This window comes from Tenrec ecaudatus, chromosome 2 (genome assembly GCF_050624435.1).
Source record: "Tenrec ecaudatus isolate mTenEca1 chromosome 2, mTenEca1.hap1, whole genome shotgun sequence".
NCBI lineage: Eukaryota > Metazoa > Chordata > Mammalia > Afrosoricida > Tenrecidae > Tenrec > Tenrec ecaudatus.
This window is the reverse complement of record NC_134531.1, coordinates 252,716,930-252,738,530: the sequence shown is the minus strand read 5'-3', so window position 1 is coordinate 252,738,530 and position 21,601 is coordinate 252,716,930. Positions and strand designations below refer to the sequence as shown.

General features: G+C 39.7%; 1 protein-coding gene across 1 annotated transcript; it reads left to right on the top strand.

Moving 5' to 3' along the window:
• The first annotated feature begins 20,261 nt into the window (after positions 1 to 20,261).
• LOC142440579 (olfactory receptor 5K1-like) lies at positions 20,262 to 21,254 on the top strand. Its single transcript, XM_075542937.1, has one exon. The coding sequence runs from the start codon at positions 20,286 to 20,288 to the stop codon at positions 21,252 to 21,254; it is 969 nt and encodes a 322-aa protein (XP_075399052.1). The 5' UTR covers positions 20,262 to 20,285.
• Positions 21,255 to 21,601: the final 347 nt, after the last annotated feature.

Genomic DNA, 21,601 nt, shown 5'->3' with positions numbered 1-21,601 from the left:
CTTACCGGAGGAAGACACAACAAAGAAGTCATCTGCAACAATAGTGAGATAATTCTTGGAAGAAAACTTCCCCAGCTTAATGAATGAAAACCAGGCAACCATCCAGGAGGCTGAAAGAACACCAGCAAGACGGGACACCAAGAAAAAAATCACCGAGGCACATAATAGTTAAACTATCCAACTTTGAGGAAAAGGAGAAAATCATGAGAGCAGCTAGGGAAAAACAAGCAATCACATATAAAGATTTCCACATAAGAATATGCTCATACCTATCAGCAGAAACTATGGGGGGGTAGGGGGAATGGGGGAAGGAGAGAGTGGAGAACATATTCCAAAAATTGAAGGAAAACAACGCGAATCCAAGAATACTCTACCCAGCCAAATTATCGATCAAGATCCATGGAGAAGTAAAATGCTTCCCAGACAAGGAAACACTCAAAAAATACATTACAACAAACCCATCCTTACAAAAGATCCTCGACAACTCAGTATGGGCAGAAGAACAACACTCACCAAGCACAAATAAGAGACCAACACATAGAAGAACCTCACACAGAGGACAACAAAGAGAAAACAGACCCCAAGACAGCAATGGCTTAAGGATGGAAAGAAGTCAAGCATGATACACACAAAAAACACACACTAATGAGAAAAGAAAGGGGAAAACTGCCAGGACAAAAGGTATAAAATGACAGCTCAGAGTCCACAATGGAGATAATAACCCTGAATATAAATGGCCTGAACTCGGGCATTAAAGGACAGAGACTAGCATACTGGCTTAGAAAACACAACCCATCAATATGCTGCCTACAGGAGACATATCTCAAGGCTACAGACAAAAACAGGCTGAGAATCAAAGGTTGTGGAAGGACCTACCAAGCAAACCGCAATACAAAAAAAGCAGGAGTTGCAATCCTAATCTCGGATAAAATTGACCTCAAAGTGCAAACCATAAAAAGAGATAAGGAGGGACACTATATAATGCTCAAGGGAATTGTAGACAATGAATCAGTAAGCATTGTAGACATATATTCTCTGAATGAGAGACCAGATCAGTACGTCAACCAAGTCTCCAAAAAATTAAGAAATAAATCAAAGACTCAACAATTATAGTGGGTGACTTCAATGCACCACTCACTGAGGAAGATAGATCACAGTGAAAGAAACTCAACAAGGAGACTAGAAAGCTAAACTCCACAATTAGACAATTTGACCTCATAGATATTTACGGAGTTTTCATCCAAATATTAATAAAATCACATTCTATTCAAGTCCCCATGGCACATATTCGAAGATAGACCATATGTTGGGGCATAAGGCAAATCTACATAAATTTGAGCACATTGAAATAATACAGACCTCTCTCTCTCTGACCACTGTGCCATAAAACGGGACATCAACAAAAGGAAGACAAAGAAAACAAGAGCAAACAATTGGAGGATGAATAACTCTCTATTGCAAAAGGAGTGTGTACTGGTGCAGATCAGAGATGAAATCAGGAAATTTCTAGAAACCAATGAAAATAAGCACAAACATAACAAAACTTATGAGACACAGCAAAGGCAGTCATCAGAGGAGGTTTCATAGCAATACATGCACACTTGAGAAAGGAAGAGAGACTCATGATTGATACGCTGACACAAAATTTACAAAAATTAGAGCAGAGTCAGCAGGACAATCCTACTAATAGCAAAAGAAAAGAAATCATTGAAAATCAGGGCTGAGATCCAGGAGAGGGAAAATAAGAAAACTATGGGAAAATTAATATCGCTAAAAGTTGGTTATTTCAAAGGATAAACAGGTAAACGATAGACCATTGGCAATCCTAACCAAAAAAGGAGGGAACAAATCTCAATAGCAAGACTAAGGGATGAAAGAGGGATCATTACAACAGACCCTAATGAAATCAAAAGGATAGTTGCACAGTACTATGAAGTACTGTACTCCAATGAATTCAACAATTTGGAAGACATGGACAAAATCCTGGAACAACAATCCCTCCCTAGACTATCCACGGTGGACATCAAGAATAGCAATAAAAGCAATAGAAGAAATAGAAAAGGTTATCAAGGGATTACCAACAAAAAAATCCCCTGGACCAGATGGCTACACTGGAGAATTCTACCAAGCATTTAGGGAAGAACTAACACCAATCCTACACGAATTTTTCCAGAACATAGAAAAAGATGGCAAACTCCAGAACTCCTTCTATGAAGCTAGTATAACTCTGATACCTAAACCGGGCAAGGATCCCACAAGAATCGAGAACTACAGACCAATATCCCTAATGAACATTGATGCAAAAATCCTTAACAAAATACTAGCCAATAGAATACAAAAGTATATGAAACAAATAATTCACCATGACCAAGTGGGATACATACCAGGGATGCAGGGATGGTTCAACATACGAAAGACCATTAGTATTTTTTGTCACATTGACATGAAAAACTGTAAGAACCACATGACAATATCAATAGATGCAGAAAAATCATTCGACAACATCCAACACCAATTCCTGTTTAAGACACTTGCGAAGATAGGAATGGAAGGAAAGTTCCTCAAAGACAATACAAGCTATATATGGAAAACAAACAGCCAACGTGGTAGTCAATGGAGAAAAGACTAACACAATCCCACTGAAAAGGGGGACCAGACAAGGATGCCGCTTGTCCACACTCCTATTTAATATCATGCTGGAGGTTTTAGCCAACCGAATAAGGAAAAGACGTGACATCAAAAGTATTCGTCTGGGGAAGGAAGAGGTGAAATTATCGTTATTTGCAGATGATATGATTTTATATATGGAAAATCCCAAAAGTTCCACAAGGGGAGTACTGGAAGTAATAGAGGAGTTTGGCAGAGTGGCAGGATACAAGATCAACAAACAGAAGTCCATCGGACTGTTATACACATCAGATAAGACCACAGAAGAAGAAATAAAAAAGGTGGTACCCTTCACAACAGGCAAATACAAATTGAAATATCTAGGGATACACCTGACTGAAAAAACAAAAGATCTATACAGGGAAAACTATAGGACACTATTACAAGAAACCAAGAGCAACCTCAACAAATGGAAGAATATCCCATGCTCTTGGATTGGAAGACTTAATATGATTAAAATGTCAGTTCTGCCAAAAGCACAATATAAGTTTAATGCCATCCCGATACAATTACCCTCGTCTTTCTTCAAAGAAATAGAAAAACTGATTACCAACTTCATATGGAGAGGGAAGAAGCCCAGAAATAGCAGAGAACTCCTCAAGAAGAAATACACCGTGGGAGGGCTTGCTTTACCTGATTTTGGTAAATACGATACAGCCACAGTTCTCAAAAGTGCACGGTATTGGTACAATGACAGATACTCAGACCAATGGAAAAGAACTGAAAACCCAGATATAAGGGCATCAGCATACGGATAGCTGATCTTTGATAAGGGCCCTAAAAATATCAAATGGGAAGCAGATGCCCTCTTTAACAAGTGGTGCAGGAATAAATGGATATTAACATGCAGAAAAATGAAGCAAGATCCTTATCTCACTCCATGCACAAGAATAAACTCAAGGTGGATCACAGACCTTGAAGTTAAACCCCAAACTATTAGGGACATCAATGAGGGAATTGGGACCAACTTGAGAACTTTGGCACAGGGAATACACAGGCTATCAGAAATAGGGAAGGATATATACACAGAGGAGGCACAGATTGACAAATGGTATATACTGAAGGTAAAACACCTGTGTACATTGAAAGAATTCACCAAGAGAGTAATAAGAGAGTCCACAGACTGGGAAAACAGCTTTAGCATTGAAACATCAGACAAAGGCCTTATTACTAAAATCTACAATATTCTGCTAGCTCCCCAAAAGAAAAAAACTAATAGCTCACTTGAGAGGTGGGCAAAGGTCTTGAACAGAAATTTCACAGGGGCAGAAATCTGAATGGCCAACAAACATATAAGAAAATGTTCCCGATCTTTAGCCATAAGAGAATTGCAAATTAAAACAACAAAGAGTACCACCTGACACTCTCAAAGGTAGTCCAATTCAAAAAATCAGAAAGTAGCAAGTGTTGGAGGGGCTGTGGGGATACAGGAACACTTATCCACTGCTGGTGTGCCTGTAAGTATCAACAGCAACTATGGAAATCAATCTGGCGATATCTAAAACAGATGGAAATAGAGTTACGATATGATCCATCATCCCCCTACTGGGCATATACCCAGAAGAGGCAAGAAACAAACCAAGGCCAGAAATCTGTGCTCCAATGTTCATTGCGGCACAGTTCGCAATTGCAAGGAGCTGGAAGCAACCCAAGTTTCCATCAACTGATGATTGGATTAAAAAACTGTGGTATGGACATACAATGGAGTACTACGCATCACTAAAAAGCAGTGATGAACGTATGAGGCACATAGTGGCATGGGAAGAACTGGAGGAAACCATGCTAAACCAAGTAAGTCAGGCACAAAAGGACAAGTACAACATGAGCCCGCTGAGGTAAGTATTAAAAAAAAAAGCAAAAGGAGCATAAGGAAAAAAACTACTGTATACAAAGGTTTTTGGGGTGAAGACTGTGTAGTATGTAGATTAAAACCAGGGATGCACATGGAAGACAACTGGGGAGGAGGTGGGAAAAAGAAAATAAAAAGATGAATATAAAGGAGAAAAGGGGAGTAGGGGCATGGGGCACTAACCCACAAAAGGGAGGGTATTGTTTATATCTCCACAGGAAAAGAGGGACCAGTCTTCAACCCAGTGCCGCAAGGTGTGAATGCAACATTCCAGCGTGGAGTAGGGAACCAGTGGAGAGGTCTTGGAGGCTGGCCCCAGCACCAAAAATTAAGTGGATTCTTGCCCCTCCCCCGAGAAGAATTTGTTTCAAAGACAACATTGATTCTGCAGCCCTGCGGGAGAGATATATCTGATCACAGCACATGGGAGCAGATGAAGAAGGAGGAGGAGAAGTGGATCACATCCTGGCCCACCAGGTCGTGAGGAAGATGTTCCTGATTAGAACAGCCAGTCCACAGAGAGGACAACATGGTTAGCCCCACTATGAGACATGATGCCCCTCAGTGTCCAATGGTGCTACTGGGGACAGAACCGGAGACAGTGTGCGAATTGCACCTGACCTGATCCCACCAGACTCAGGCAAAGCACTGGGGGAGTGCCGCAGAACAGCAAGGGAATGGAGAGGCAAGGTCCCCAGGGAATCCTGAAAGTGGACTTTGGGGCCAGGGCGTGGTGCCCCAACAGACTGGACTGGAAAACACTCCTAAAGGCCAACAAACGATCCTTGAACTAACTACAAACTTTTCTTCCTTGATGTGTTTTGTTTTGTTCTTTGTCAGTGGTTTGTTGTTGCTGTTTTGTTGTCTGTTTGGATATGGTTACTTCGTTATCCTCTGTCTTGTTTTTGTGCATGTTATTATCTCCACAGGTCTGTCTAAATAACGTAGGCTGGATGAACTATCTGGAGCAAAAACAAAGGGACCAACAGTTCCGGGGGGATTTGGGTAGGTGGAGGTGGGGGAGGGTAAGGAAGTGGTGTTAACAAACCTACAGTAAAGGGAACAACATGGGGTCCAAATTGGTGGTGAGGGGGCAGTGACAGGCCAGGTAGGGAATGATCAAGGGTAAGGTTACGTAAAAAAGAGGTATTGCTGTAACCCAGGTGGGGGCGGAGCATGATAGTGGGGCAGAATGAAAGTCAATGGAAATAGAGGAAAGAGCTAGGAGGCAAAGGGCATTTATAGAGGTCTAGTCAAAGACATGCACATGCAAATATATATATGGAAATAGATCTATGTGTCTATATTTATAGGTTTAGTATTAAGGTGGCGGAAGGACCTTGGACTTCTACTCAAGCACTCCCTCAATGCATGAATACGTTCTTCTATTAAATTGGCATTCAATGATGCTCACCCTTCCGACACAATTGCTTGCTTTAGCCAAAGCGGGTGAACAAGTAAATGTGGTGAAGAAACTGATGGTGTCCGGCTATCAAAAGCAATAGTGTCTGGGGTCTTAAAGGCTTGAACTTGAACAAGCGGCCATGTAGCTCAAAAGCAACAAAGCCCACATGGAAGAAGCACACCAGCCTATGTGATCACGAAGTGCCAAAGGAATCAGGTATAAAGCATCATAAATAAAAAGTCTTATCACAGTGAATGAAGGGGGAAGTGCAGAGTGGAGACCCAAAGCCTATTTGTCAGCCCCTGGAGACCCCCTCACAGAGGGGTCTATGGGAGGAGATGAGTCAGTCAGGGTGTGATGTAGCACCGATAAAGAATGCAACTTTCCCCCAGATCCTGGATGCTCCCCCCACCCCCACCCCCAACTATCATGATCTGAATTTTACCTTGCAAGTCTGGATAGAGCAGAAGTTGTACACTAATGCATATAGGAGCTGGAGGCACACTAAATCCAGGGTGGATGATACCTCAGGACCAGGGTTATGAGGGGCGATATTGGGAGAGTAGAGGGTGAGTGGGTTGGAAAGGGGGGGCCGATTACAAGGATCTACATGTGACCTCCTCACTGCGGAACACACAACGGAGAAGGGGGTGAAGGGACACGCTGGATAGGGCAAGATATGACAAAATAACAATCTATACATTATCAAGGGCTCATGAGGGAGGGGGCACCAGGGAAGGAGGGGGGAAAAAAGAGGACCTGATGCAAAGGGCTTAAGTGGAGAGCAAATGCTTTGAAAATGATTAGGGCAAAGAATGTACAGATGTGCTTTATACAATTGATGTATGTATATGTATGGATAGTGATACGAGTTGTATGAACCAATAATAAAAAAAAAGAGTAAACTTCCAGGGCCTGCTTTCTGGAGGAGATGGTGCCTCACAAGCTATACCTAGAAAACACTCCTAAAGGCCAACGAACTGACCTTGAACTACTAGCAATTTTTCTTTTAATATTTGCTATCTTTTTGTTTTGTCTTTTTTTATTTGTTTTGTTTTGTTACCTTGTAAATTTTGTATGTTAGTGGATTTTCTGCTTATCAGCGTGTCGATGTTGCTTCTGTCAAAGCCATGTTCTTATGTGCCACTTGGGCGCAGTCAAAGTCATATGCATTTGTATGCGCATATTACTAGGTCCACCTAGACAAGATAGGCTGGACAAATAATGAGAGAAGAAAACAACAGGACCAACGGTCCTGGAGGGACATGAGAACGTGGGAGGTAGGGGAAGGGAGGAGGTGTCGCCCAACACAGGGACAAGGGAACAGTGAGTGGTTCAAAACCAGAGGAGGGAGGGGAGGGGAGGACTGGTAGGGAGTGACCAACAGCAAGGTAACTGAGAGGAATTACTGAAACCAGAATGAAGGCTAAACATGGTAATGGGTCGGGAGGAAAGAGAAAGGAAATAGAGGAAAGGAGTAGGAGGCAAAATGCATACAGAGAAGCCTAAATACAGACATGTACATATGTAAATATATTTATGATTATGGGGCAATAGACTTATATGCATATATTTATAGGTTCAGTATTAGGGTAGCAGAGGGACATTGGGCCTCCTCATGCATAATGCCCCAATACAATAGCACGTCGCGCTGCTAAACAGTCATTGCAGGATACCCATCTTCCCGACATGATCACTGAAGACAGACGTGTGTGTAAGCAAATGTGGTGAAGAAAGCTGATGGTGCCTGGCTATCAAAAAGATATAGCATCTGGGGTCTTAAAGGCTTGAAGGCAAATAAGCGGCCATCTAGCTCAGAAGCAACAAGGCCCACAGAGAAGAAGCACACGGCCTAAGCGAATACAAGGTGTTGAATGGACCATGTAGCAGACACAAAGGAACAAAAACAATCATTGTGTGATCACCTTCCTAACATAATCGCTGAAAATGAAAGTGTGCATAAGCAAGTGTGGTGAAGAAGGCTGATGGTGCCCGGCTACTGAGAGATATAGCGTCTGGGGACTTAAAGGCTTGAAAGCAAACAAGCGGCCATCTAGCCCAGAAGCAACCAAGCCCACACGGAAGCAGCACACCAACATAGGTGACTGTGAAGGGCAGAGGAGACCAGATCTCCAACAACAAAGGTGGGGTGGTGGTGAGAATCACATCACCGTGAAAGAGGGGGAGTGCATGATAGGGACCCAATGCCCATATGTAGACAGCTGGACACCCCTTCCAGAGGGGTAGTGTGGAGGAGATGGGCCACTCAGGGTTCAGTGTAGCCACAATGAAACTAAAAACCTTCCTCTAGTTCCTGAACGCTTCCTCCCCTCCCAATCATCATGACCCCAATTCTACCTTGCCTTGCGGACCTGGTTATACCAGAGGATGTACAGCGGTGCAGTGAGGATCTGGAGGCACAGGGAATCTAGGACAGACAACCCCTCAACACCAGCCGTGAGAGTGGCGACACCAGGAGGGAAGGGGGTGTAGAAAGGGAGAACCGATCTCGGAGATCTATGTGTAACCTCCTCTCTGGGAGATGGGCAATGTGGAGGCGGGTGAGGGGAGACGCCGGGAAGTGTAAGATAAGATATAATAATTATTTATAAACTATCAAGGGATCGGGGAGGGAGGGGGACGGGGGAAAAAAGGGAAACCGAGCTGATTCCAGGAACTCAAGTGGAAAGTGAATTATGAGAATGACGAGTGCAACGAATGTATAAGGGTGCTTTGCTCAATTGATGTGTGTACAGACTGATAAGAGCCTTATGAGCTCCAATAAAAAGATTTTTAAAAAATGAAAAAATAAAATTAAAAAAAAGTAGCAGAACTAGAGTCACAGAAGAGTTATTTCCAGAAAATTTTATAAGGAAAAAGTAGAACAGTCCAACAAGTGGACAGTCTGGTTGTGTCATTCAAAGCTCAAATTCAAGATAACGCCATTGGATGGAGGTGGAGCACAAACTGCCAGCGAGTCCATTTTGACTCATGTCGTTGTTGTTTGTTGTTGTGGTGGTTTTTAGGTGCCGTCCAGTCCGTTCCGACCCACTGTGACCATATGTGGAACAAAATGAAGCAATGCCTGACCCTGTGCGATCCTCACGACTGTTCCATGCAAACCCGGCATTGCAGCTACCGGGTCATCCATGTTGTTGAGGGGCTTCCTCTTCTCCACTGCCCTCTCCTTTACCAAGAATGATGTCCTTTCCAGGGATTAGTCTTTCCAATTCAAAGTGACCCTGTAAAGGATTTCTAAGACCGTGCATCTTCATCGGAGCAGACAGTGGAGTTCTAGCGGCATGGAACTGCCAAGTTGCAGCGTCACCAACGTTCCTTCAGCCGGGATCCCACGTTAATCTCCAGCAGAGTGTGTTCATAAATGAGAATTCTCAATTGCGGGACTGTCCAAAAATTGGCCTTGATTGAAGAGAACTGCCCCATCCATTTTATACTCCTCCCTGGGGGTACCCTGCATTCAATAACAATTTCATAAACTGAAACCAATGGCAGCTGAAATGCATGAATCAAATACCAATTGAAATGCTTCAACAAACTGATGATTCACTGGAGAAACATATTCCTTTATGCCAGGAAATTTGGAAGACAGCTCCTTGGCCAACTGACTGGAAAACATCCATATTTGTATCCACTTAAAAGACAGTTTATCCAGCTGACTGCTCAAATTATAGAACAATATCACTGATATATGCCAGTAAAATTTTACTGAACATCATCCAATAACAGTTGCAGCAGTACATCAACAGGGAACTGCCAGGGGTTCACGCAAGATTCAGAAGAGAACATGGAACAAGCAATCTGATTGCTGATGTCCAATAGCTCTTGACTCAAAGCAGAGAATACCAGAAAGATGTTTACTTGTGTCTCTTTGACTATGCCAAGGCATTTGCTGTGTGGATCATAACAAACTATGGCCAACCTTGAGAAAATGAGAATTCCCATTTTCCCAAAGAATGCTTCATTGTACTGATGCAGAACATGTACATGCATCAAGAGGCAAGAATAAGGGAATACGACATGGTTTAAAATCGTGAAATTTGTGCATCAGAGGTTTACCTTCTCAACAGACTTAATCAAATTGTAGGCTGAACAAATAATCAGGCAATATGGAATATAGGAAGAAGATCATCGCTTCAGGATTGGCTTTACAGGGCTTATGAAGAACCTGCAATATGTAGATAACCCAACTTTGTTTGCTGAAAGTGATGAGGATTTGAGGTACTTGAAAATCTAGGATTGCTGCCTTAATATGGATCACAACTCAATGTAAAGAAATCCTCAAAAATCCTCACAAATGGACCAGTCAGAAACTTTATGATAAGTGGATAAAGGACAGAAGTTAACAAGGATTTTGTCTACTTGGATCCAAGACAAATGCTCATAGAGACAGCAGTGAAGAAATAAAAATACTTGTTTCTTTGGATAAAACTGCTGCACAAAATCTCTTTAGGGTCTTGAAAAGCAAGGATATTGCTTTGAGGACTAAGGTGTGCCTAATCCCAGCCATGGTGTTTTCAAGTGCCACATACGCATGTGAACATTGCATATTGAATAAGGAAGATCAAAAAAACATTGATGAGTTTAAATTGTGGTGCCAGAGGAGAATATTTACAGTAGCATGGACTGCCAATGAATAAACACATCTCTCTTGGAAAATAGGACAAGAATGCTCCTTAGAGGCAAGAGGAACTTCATCTTCAATACCTTGGACATGTCAGGAGAGACCAGTCTCTGGAGAAGTATATAATGCTTGGTAAAGTAGAGTGACAGTGAAAGAGAGAGAGGCTCTCAAAGGGATAGATTGACACAGTGGCTGAAAAAATGGGTTCAAGCACAGGAACAATTGTGAGGATGGTGCAGAACTAAGATGGTTCATTCTGTTGTGTATTGGGTTGCTATGGGTCTGAAGTAACTTTATGGAACCTACAGTGGTTCTCAACCGTCCTAATGCCACAACCCTTTAATAGAGTTTCCCATGTGGTGGTGACCCGTAACCATACAAATTATTTTCGTTGCTACTTCATAGCTGAATTTTTGCTAGTTTTATGAATCGGGTGAATTTTGTGAAAGGGTCGTTTGACCCCAGAAGGGGTTGTAACCCACAGGTTGAGAACTACTGACTTACAGCAACAGCAATACCTGAAGATCATCGGAAGCAAGATGTTAAGAGGGGGTCACTAGGGGTAATAGTGAGTGTTAGCATTCCAACATTCACCTCTTGGTTCTGCGATCCATGAATCCTCGTTACTGGAGAAAGAGCACCGCATATCGGATGCTGGCTTTGAGCCTATAAAGTCCTGAAGAGCATTATACCAAGCCTGCAAGGAATTGTCAATTAAGGGGCACAATAATTGTGTCTTTAGAAAGTCATTCCATCTTTCTTTTGAGCCAACTACTTCAGGATGATGGGTACCATGGTCATTTACCCCTGCCATCAAGTGGAATCTGACCCAAAGGAGTCCTGGTGATACATTGTTGACTAGTTTGGTTGCTAAGCTCAATGTCAGCTGTTGAAAAGAATCAGCCACTCCATAGGAGAAAGAGGACACTTTCTACTCCTACAAAGAGTTACAATCTCAGACACTCACAGGGGCAGTTATACCTTATCTTAAAGGGTCACTGTGAGTTGAAATCAAGTCAATGGCAGTGAGTTATGGGGAACATCAGTGAATTCCATGTTCCTGGGCCAATTGCCAGATTCATTTACTATGAAGTAAGCCTCTTGATCGCACCTCATCCTCATTTGACCTACCTATTTGGCTTGTAAACATTCAACTCTCCTGTTTGAAAATGGTAGTGAATTTTTTAAACTTAGGCAGGTTGCTATGAATCAGAATCCACTTGATGGTAGTGAATTTTGAGTTTGAGTCAGGTGGTGATCCAACTGGACTTACTGTTCCAGATGTACAAATTAGTAGTTTTCCTGGTACCTGGTATGCAAGTCTTGATTCAGCCAATGTGTTTCTCAATTCTGGTCTCAAATGTTTACCAAAGTAGTTTGCCTTCATCTGGCAAGGGCAACAATTCACCTTCACAGACTTAACTCCAAGGCATACCAACTCTCCAGGACCCAAATCCTCCTGCTCTGGAATGCCAATCAGTTGAAAGTTGTGCCTCTCAGTAGTGTCTCACATAATTCTCAGACTTTCCTTGGATATTTTTTAAGATCATTGTATTGGGGGCTTTTACAACTCTTATAACATTCCATGCATCCATTGTGGAACAAGATAGCATTATTAAAAATCAAAACTAATAAAACTAAAAGTCACATAGATAGAAATAACACGGCCAAGTAATCACACCCACCCACAGGAACAGTCATGCCAGATCCAACAGTTGCTTTCTACTTCTCAGTTACCAGGTCGTTCTTCTCAAGGGTTCCCCCAGCTTGCACACAGTAGGAATGCAGCCTTGGGTGAGCATTTAGGAAACTTCATTAGCTCTCTAGTTAACAGATTGTTGTGGATAATTCTGGAGGATTCCACCCATGATCTCTCTCCTTGTGGCTTATCCAGATACAAAAGAATGGTGGTGGAGGGAAGCACAATAATGAAAACAGCAAACTTAAAGTCACAGCTGGTCTCAGTTATTTGTCAAAGTCTCAGTGCTGAGGCTGACTTCTGTGGTTGCCAGGTGGTGTGGGAACCTAGGATGGCCCCGTCACATTTGGGGGTGTTTCCATTGTTTATCAAGACAGAAAGCATAAGAAGATGGGGGAAGGGTACACAAAAAACACAGAATCTGTCTTCCTGTCACATTCACTTTAGCCTCAGGGCATTGCTAAGAGTCAGGGTGTTTGCAGGAGCTAAGTGACAGAGCTGGAGACCAAGCGGTAGAATGTAGTCTCTGGCAATGAATGTATGGACCTGTGTCTCCTGTAGACTCTAAGGTGACCTGCAGTATCAGAGTGATTCAGCCTCCTCTTTTGCAGCCTCCCAGTGTTGTCTGGCCTGACCCCTTTTCAGTGTCCTCGTCACCGCAGGGATGTGGAGGGAGGAGTGATCGTGTCGTCTGTGGGACTAGATTGGGCCCTGGGTATTGCTCTATTCCCCTGTGGGTGTGAGGAGGAGGGGATGGCTCACCTCTCTCTGCCTGGGGGTCCCACAGATTGATCTGGATGGCAGGAGGGTGGCTGAGCTCCTGGTTGGCCAGCTGAGAATTTTTTGTTTTTCTAGATCCCTTTGCATGGGTTCTACATGTAATCAAATAAACAGAGATTTCAGAAGTCATATATCTGAGAATTATGGAACACTCACATGGAATGCACAAATAGAATCAAGGAATATGGAAAGTAGTCAAAAATAAAATGGAACACAAAAGGATTGATGGCCTCGGCATTAGTAGCAGAAATGGATTGACATTAGCCATTTCGAGTCAGACAATGATATGGTTTGCAATGACAATGCCTTAGGCTGAGCCTTTGCAAAACGAGTGACATATACGTAGAAGAAAGAGCTTCATGATAAGAAATAATTTCATATCAAGAAAGAGGCCTATTAAAGTCCATGTGTCAGATGCTACCTGGACTCTCCTCTAGACTCAAATAACTGCCAGGATATGAATCAGGAAGGCAAAGCAAGAAGCTTGGAGACCTCAGGCACAGCTGTGTGTATTCAAGGTCTGCAGGAACATGACACGGCATCCACAACTCCCAAGGACATCAGGCCACATTTTTCCACCTGAGACCCGATACCAAATCTGAGACAGCAAGAAGGCAATGAGGCACACCAGAGAAGTTTGTAACGTCGGTCATTAAAAGGCCACACCGCTAAGCAGCCATTCTCAGCCTGTGACTTGATTGAAGGGTTGGAATCCACCCCTACCTCCACATAGGTTCCATAAAGTTGATATAAAATTTTATCATCAAAGCCAGGAATGACAAATACAAGAGGATCCATGTTGGATTCATCTTCAAAAAGAACGTTTCAAGACCTTTCCTGGAGTACAAGGCTGTCTGTGATAAACTAATCAATAGCTCTACAAAGAAGTCCAGTCCAACTATTATTAAAATGCATGCATGAACTAAAGCTAATGTTGAAGAATTTGAAGAATTATTTTATTCCCATTTGAGGACTATGGTGTGTCTGACCTAAGCCACGGTCTTTTCTACTGCTTTATGTGCATGTGAGAGTTGAACAATAAAGATAGAAAATCGAAGAAGAATCAAAAAAGTTGAATTGTGGTGCTCATGGACTGGTAAAACAACAAACTAATCTTTATTGGAAGAAGTCCAGCCAGCCTATTCATTAGAGGCAAACAGTGCGAGATGCTGTCTTACAGACTCTGAACATGTTGTCAGGTGAGACCAGTCCACAGAGAAGGACATCATGTCCAGTAAAGTAGGATTTGGAGTTAGGTGCCATTGAGACAGTTCTGACCCGAGACCCTGTGCACAGTAAAATGAAACACTGCATACCCCTGTGACATCCTCACAGTTTTTCCTGTGCTTGAACCCTTGGAAAAGTAGAAGGGCAGTGAAAAGGAGAAATCCCGCAAGGATATAGATTGACCCAGTGCCTGCAACCCTAGACTCGGGCGTGGCAACCATTGTGACAATGGCACAGGACCAGAAAGTATTTGGTTCTGTTGTGCATGAGCTCACTATGGGTCAGAACCAACTCAATGACTTCTAACAACAACACAAAAACGGTGATTTCAGTCTGAAATTGATGAGGCATGCCATCAAAATTCATGGATACTCACTGGTGATTGGAATGTGAAAGTTTATTACAAAGAGATAGGGACGGTGGGGGTAAAACACCAAAAAGCGGAAGACCCTCAGCAAGATGGATTGGCACAGTGAGTGCAACCAATGGGCTTAAATAGGACTTTGCGTAGAGGCAGAATGGCCTTCCCCAATCACAATGATTTTTACTCTTTAGTTTATATATTTCTTTCCCTTTATTCTAACAGAATTTAATGGTAGATAATAGGAGTATATTATGTTGTGACGATTAGCTAGGCTGGCAGTAAACCTAATTGTGTGCATGGATATATGTGTGCATGAGTGTGTCAGAAGAAGCCATTGTAAATCAGTAAATATGGGAAGAAATAGTTCATAAATATTTTTGGAACTTCTTCCTATTTATAATAAAAAATTGAATTTTCATTTCACAACATTGTAAAATGAATTCTATTAGAATTAAAGTGCTATACAGAAAAATTCATGCTGTGAATAAAAGAAAATACAACTTATGTTCACAAATAGTCTATGAATGAGAGAGCCATATACATTTTAACACAAGTGGAAAAATTAAATTGCTGGCCAATGGACACAGAATCATCTATTAAACAATCCTCTATTGATTCATGATACTCATTTTATATATAAGAATTTAGATTTGGTAATTCTGTTTGCACATTGCTCCATCCATTGGTTCTTGATCTAAAAGTAAACATTTAATTACACTGGTGTTTCATCAAATATTTTAATACTTTATTAGAATCTTATCTGTTTTACTGGTAAATTTACTGTAAGATAAACTACATGAAAACAAATTAATAGGTATAATTAAAACTTTTATCAGACATAAAAATTATAAACAATATTAAGATTATTAGTACATTGAGAAATTATTTGCAATGAATAGCCACAAATTTTTAATATATTTTTATGATACATATTTAAAAATAAACTCGAACCATGGAAATGAAGTTGAGAGAAAATTCAAATTCATACCTTATTTCTAATAGATTATATGGCTTAAGTAACTAATAACTGAGAAATTGAAATATGTGTGAGTTTGTAAGATTATTACCAGGGGTCCCAAATATTTGTCCGTAATGCTAAATGAAAACAACGCATATACACCCAGTATATTTCTAGGATTTACTGAATACATGAAAACATGCAATATTTTCTAATTCTCCTTAGAAGTAGTCATTTAATTCCCTCTTCATAGTAGAATTTAATTTTGAAATACATTTAGCAGAATACTTCCTTTCATAACAGAAGGTAGTTAACCATTCATACATTATTTGATTTAAAACCCCTCACAGTTTAGTGATGTACTATTTGATTTACAAAGTCTTCATTCACAGTGTCTCTGTATCTTGACTTTGAAAAAAGTTTAATCAAAATCAATTAGTCTCGGGAGATATTTGTTTCAGATTGATATGTTTTCTATTCTTAATTTTTTCATAACATTTATTATTTCCTCATTTCTTAGACTATAGATAAAAGGGATGATACAGGAATTACTAGAGTATAAAAAATACAAATTGGTATATCTTTATCCCCTTCTGTACCTGAACTTGGCTGAGGGTACATGAGGGGAAGCAAGCCATAGAATAATGACATGGAAAGAAAGTGAGACACACAAGTAGATCAGGCCTTGCCTCTTCTGTTTTTAAATTTCATTGCAAAATTGTGTAAAGTATGGTTTTTAATATTCTGTTTTTTTATTATAGTTTTTCTCTGTTTCACTTCATTTTTGTTAGTTTTTTCTAGTTGTTTTGTATTTTTTTTTCTATTTATGAAATTCAGAATAGGTCACCTTACACTGGATTCATGGTTTCTTGGGAATATGGGAGGGAAGGTTAGGAGCTAGGGAGTGAGGATTTAAGAACAAAAATGCCTGTTGGAATTTTAATCTTTAAAGTCATGAAACAACACTTTTATTTTGCTTTAAAACACTCACTTGTTTCAGTTGCCTAAGAAACTAATACATTAGCCAAACAAATTGAGATGTATGATTGATTGGCAGTATGGCACCATTATAGCTTAAGTGATGGGAGTTTCCTAAATGCAGAAGTATTTTGAGGAAAGGAGCCTTTCAAGATATTCTTTTAGACTTGCAAGAAAATGTAAAGGATTTTCTAGTAATTATGGTATAAAGACATTATGAATATCAGTTCAAAAGAAGATTTCAGAAACTATGTTAATTGCATAAACACTCAAGTTATAGAAGTTCTGCCACACGTCCCCTCGCAGGCAGCCAATTCTAACTCAGTTCCTACTTCTAGGAAGCTTTCGTTAACCAAACCAGGGGGAATTTTGTCCTCTCAATTACATTCAGAATGACGACAAGGGCAACAATTACTAACTCACATGAATGAAACCAAAATAAGAGTCTTAGAAATTGTTTAGAAATGGGCATTCATCTTACTCTCTAGATCTCAAAGGATACATTTAACTATTCCAATATAGTATGACTGTAATGTTCAGGGGATTAGGTCTCTCAGGTCTACAATGTTGTCAATGCCAAGAGAATCCCCTTAGAATTATATTGCACCTTTAAACCATTCTCTACCAATGACAAAAACATTATCATTGACCGGTTGGTGGAAATACTTGTCTAATGACTCTGAGGGCAGAGTTTCATTTCTTGATCTACTTTAAAATTTAACATCAGGCAGCAATCAACTGGCCTAATACAACTTTGACTAACGATATACAGGTGAGAATATACTTAAACTTAATTTTAATAGAAATACTAATGTCCAGAAATATTTATTTTTCTGGTTTTTGGATTTTTCTTATGAGTCTTATTTTTCAGTCTTTTACGTTTCCTAAAATACTACCTTTAAATTATTATAGTTTAAGCAATAAACAAACAACAATGATTTATTTTCTAAATTCAAGAGAAACATACATTTATACAAAATTAATAGTTAAATTCACAGTTTTATAATAGGAATAGAATACACTAGTAGAGATTTTTAAACACATCTGAGCGATGTGGTTTGCCATTTAACATAATTATTAGATTTTTGATTTTATAATAAAAAGTATTTCAATTTTTACTGTATTCACCTATTAAATTATAAGAACAAAGGCTAGAGTTTCAAGTGATATTTTTCACTCCCTGGTGTAAATTAGAGAGCTTCCTATTTCCCCTTTCTTATTGAACACAGAAATAAAATATCAATGAAAATTTCACGTATTCCTGGTCTATTATAATCAACTAATCTAACAGCGTGCAATCTTCTCATGCTGTGTGACTTCTAGCAGCCTGGGATAAAGCACTTAATAAAATAATCTTATTATATAGACTTCAAATTGGGATACATATATATGTAATATATATACATATATTTTTTAACTTATTTTAACTCAAGTTGACAAGGGTAAGTCATTAAATTAAAAAGTACAATTTAATTTAAAAGTAATTTAATTAAAAAAGTACAATTAGGTGTATTACAAATGATCATTAATTAGTCTTTCTGAAAATTGTCAGCCTCAAATAATCTGAGATTTGAGTCAGAATTATCTTGAGGAAATTAAAAGTTAAATATTTCTCTTAAATCTCTCTAAAAACTTTTGATCCCCTTAGAAACTTCATATTCCACGGAACAGAAGCTAAGCTTTTTAACTCTACAGTGGTGTGTGTGTGTGTGTGTGTGTGTGCATGTGTGTGTTTTGTGTGTGTTTGAGTTTGAAGAGAATATTGGTGCTGAGCAGGTACATTAGCTCAATAAATAATGATCCTTAAATTAACTAAAATAAACATAGGTAGATTGAAATAAAACATTCCCCAATGGCTTAAAACTCATCTCTAAAGACCAATGTAAGGAGTAGATAAACTGAAGTTTAATAATATGAGTGTCGCAGAGCTATAGAACATTGTGGAAGCATCTAAGTATGTATAATTGTGGCAATCGTTGTCGCAGGAAGTAAGCACAGGGGTGTAGTGGTCATCAGTTGGGCTGCTAACAACAAGGTCACCAGTTTGAAACCCCCTGCCCCTCTGCGGGAGAAAGACAGGGCTTTCCATTCCTCTAAAGAGTTCTGGACTCACTCTCAGGACCAGTTCTACTGGGTATACTAAAGGATTGCTCTGATGTTTCCATTTTTCTTACTACAGTGGTCTCTTGCGGGGATTGCATTGAGGACTTCCTTGGATACCGTAATCCAGGGATATACTTTAATACAATATCCTATTTGCATATAGCCTATGCACTATCCTATTTGTATATAATCTATGCACTCATATATTTTAAATCATCTCTAGAGTGCTTATAATACCTTATACAAGTCTCTGCAAATAACAACCCAGCCACTTAACCTTACACTTTGACCAGCTATTTTCTTCTTTCCCACTCTCTCATCTACACACACTAATATTTTTGGTCCATTTTGCTCCATAGATGTTCCCTTAACTTAAACCAAATACTTATCCTAAGGTTATACCAAGTTATCTTCTACAGGCAATGAGTAACAGTTCCCATTTCACCAGCTCTTCAAAGCTTCTTAAACGGTTGGTTCCCCTTGGAGGTGGCAAAACTGAATGAAGGAGTCACACAAATAATTGGTAACAGGAAAGCATTTCTGAAAGTTCAACACGAAAATTAGTGAACAGCAGAAGGAATGATGAATCCAAGGTGTTTCTAGGAGCATTTGCCCCGCTTGCAAGTTTCTTGGACAAAAGGAGTCATGAGTCTGTCAAAATATAGATATCTTTATTATGGATTCATAACAGTTTATGTAATTGATCATAAATCTAAAAATTCTTAAACAATTTCAAAATTATATTTCTTTTGATCTTTTTCTATTCCTGTTCTTTCCCTATTTTCTAGTATTCGCTCCTAGTGACTTATATAAGCTCTTTTGAACATTCTTCATATTACTGGAAACCATTTGCCAATTTGAGTTGAACATTTGGTTTTACTTGTGTTCTTGACATAGCTTATAATTTAATGTATAGTTTCTAATATTCCAGAGTTCTTCATTTTCTTGGTAGGGTTTTTTAATGTGAAGACACATATGCAATTTCACATTGCAGGTATCCATTAGGTTATAACTGCCATGGAAGGTGTTTAGTGGAGCAACTTAGTGCTTTGCTTTCCTCTCCTCTTGGATCTCGGCTTCCATCCACATCATTGTCCCTCCTAATCCTGCAAGTCACATGAAGTCGTGTATGTCATCCTTCCCACTTTCAACGCACTTTGTTTTTAAGTGTATATTCAGAGATAGTGAATTGCTAGGCATCTACAAATGAAATTAGTCATTTAAACAGCACTGAACAACATATATACAAGCATTGAAATAGTTTGAGAATACTCATTTGAAGACTTTTATATTATAAATCAGCTTGAAATTGCTTGCATAGATGAGATTTTCTATTTACAATATTTCTCCCCAGATGTTAAAAGTCATCTTTGTACATCCAATCATGTTGTTGCTCAAAATATGATGTGAAGAAAAGTAAATAGGCAATAGCATTAGAAGAGTGATACTTCCCAGAATTAGACATGCACAAAGTCCATGGAACAGAGGGACGAATTACAGAGAACAATCCTTTCCCTCCTGGATTGGAAATAACTCAACAGGTGAATTGAGCCTATTTAAATTAGCATGAATTTCTGAGGGAAAAAATTTTTTTCTCAACAGAGAAGTCAGGAATGGCTGATAATAACTATACAATGAAAACTGAGTTTATCCTCACCGGACTTATGGATCACCCAGAACTGAAGACACTAATGTTTGTGGTGTTCTTTGTCATCTATATGGTCACCATGGTGGGAAATCTTGGCTTGGTGGTGTTGATTTCCACGGAGCGCCGTCTGCACACACCCATGTACATCTTTCTGGGAAACCTGGCTCTTGTGGATTCTTGCTGTGCTTGTGCCATTACGCCCAACATGTTAAAAAACTTGTTTTCTCAGGACAGAGTTATTTCACTTTACGAATGTATGGCACAATTCTATTTTGTTTGCACTGTGGAAACTGCAGACTGCTTTCTCCTGGCTGCAATGGCCTATGACCGCTACGTGGCCATATGCAGTCCTCTGCAGTACCACACCATGATGTCAAAGCAACTCTGTATTCAGTTGACCACAGGGGCCTTCATAGCTGGAAATCTGCATTCCATGATTCATGTGGGGCTTTTATTTAGGCTAGCTTTCTGTGGAGATAATCACATCAACCACTTTTATTGTGATATTCTTCCTTTATACAGACTTTCCTGTGTTGACCCTTATATCAATGAACTAGTAGTATTTATTTTTTCAGGATCAATTCAAGTCTTCACTATAGGCAGTGTCTTAATATCTTATGTCTTAATCCTTTTCACTATTTTTAAAATGAAATCCAAAGAGGGAAGAGCCAAAGCCTTCTCTACCTGTGCATCCCACTTACTGTCTGTCTCATTATACTATGGCTCTATTTTCTTCATGTACATTCGACCAAACTTGCTGGAAGAAGGAGACCAAGATATACCAGCTGCTATCTTGTTTACAATTGTAGTTCCCTTACTAAATCCTTTCATTTATAGCCTGAGAAATAAGGAAGTAATAAGTGCCTTGAAAAAAATTCTGAAGATGAAATCCCAGGAAAGCCGGAAACAAATGACAGCTACTCTGGCTCAATGATTTAAATGCAGCAAAAGCAAACAACCACAACAAAATATTTCTTATGAATCATCCAGGGAAAGGTGAACATGGCACATGAAATATTAAAATATATCAGAATGCAACCAAAGCAGCAACACATTCAAAGTAAAGAGATATAGTGCTAAATCTTAATTGAAAATAGCAAAAATTAAAACAAAACATTCAATTAAAAAAACTTTTAAGAATGAGTTCTTTTAAATATTGCCAATTTCATGCACTGTGTCAGCACTAATATGATCAACACCAAAGGGCAACACAGAAACCAGCAGTTACTAATATACAGGAGAGTTGTGCTGAAGAATAACAACCAGTCCCTATCACAGCTT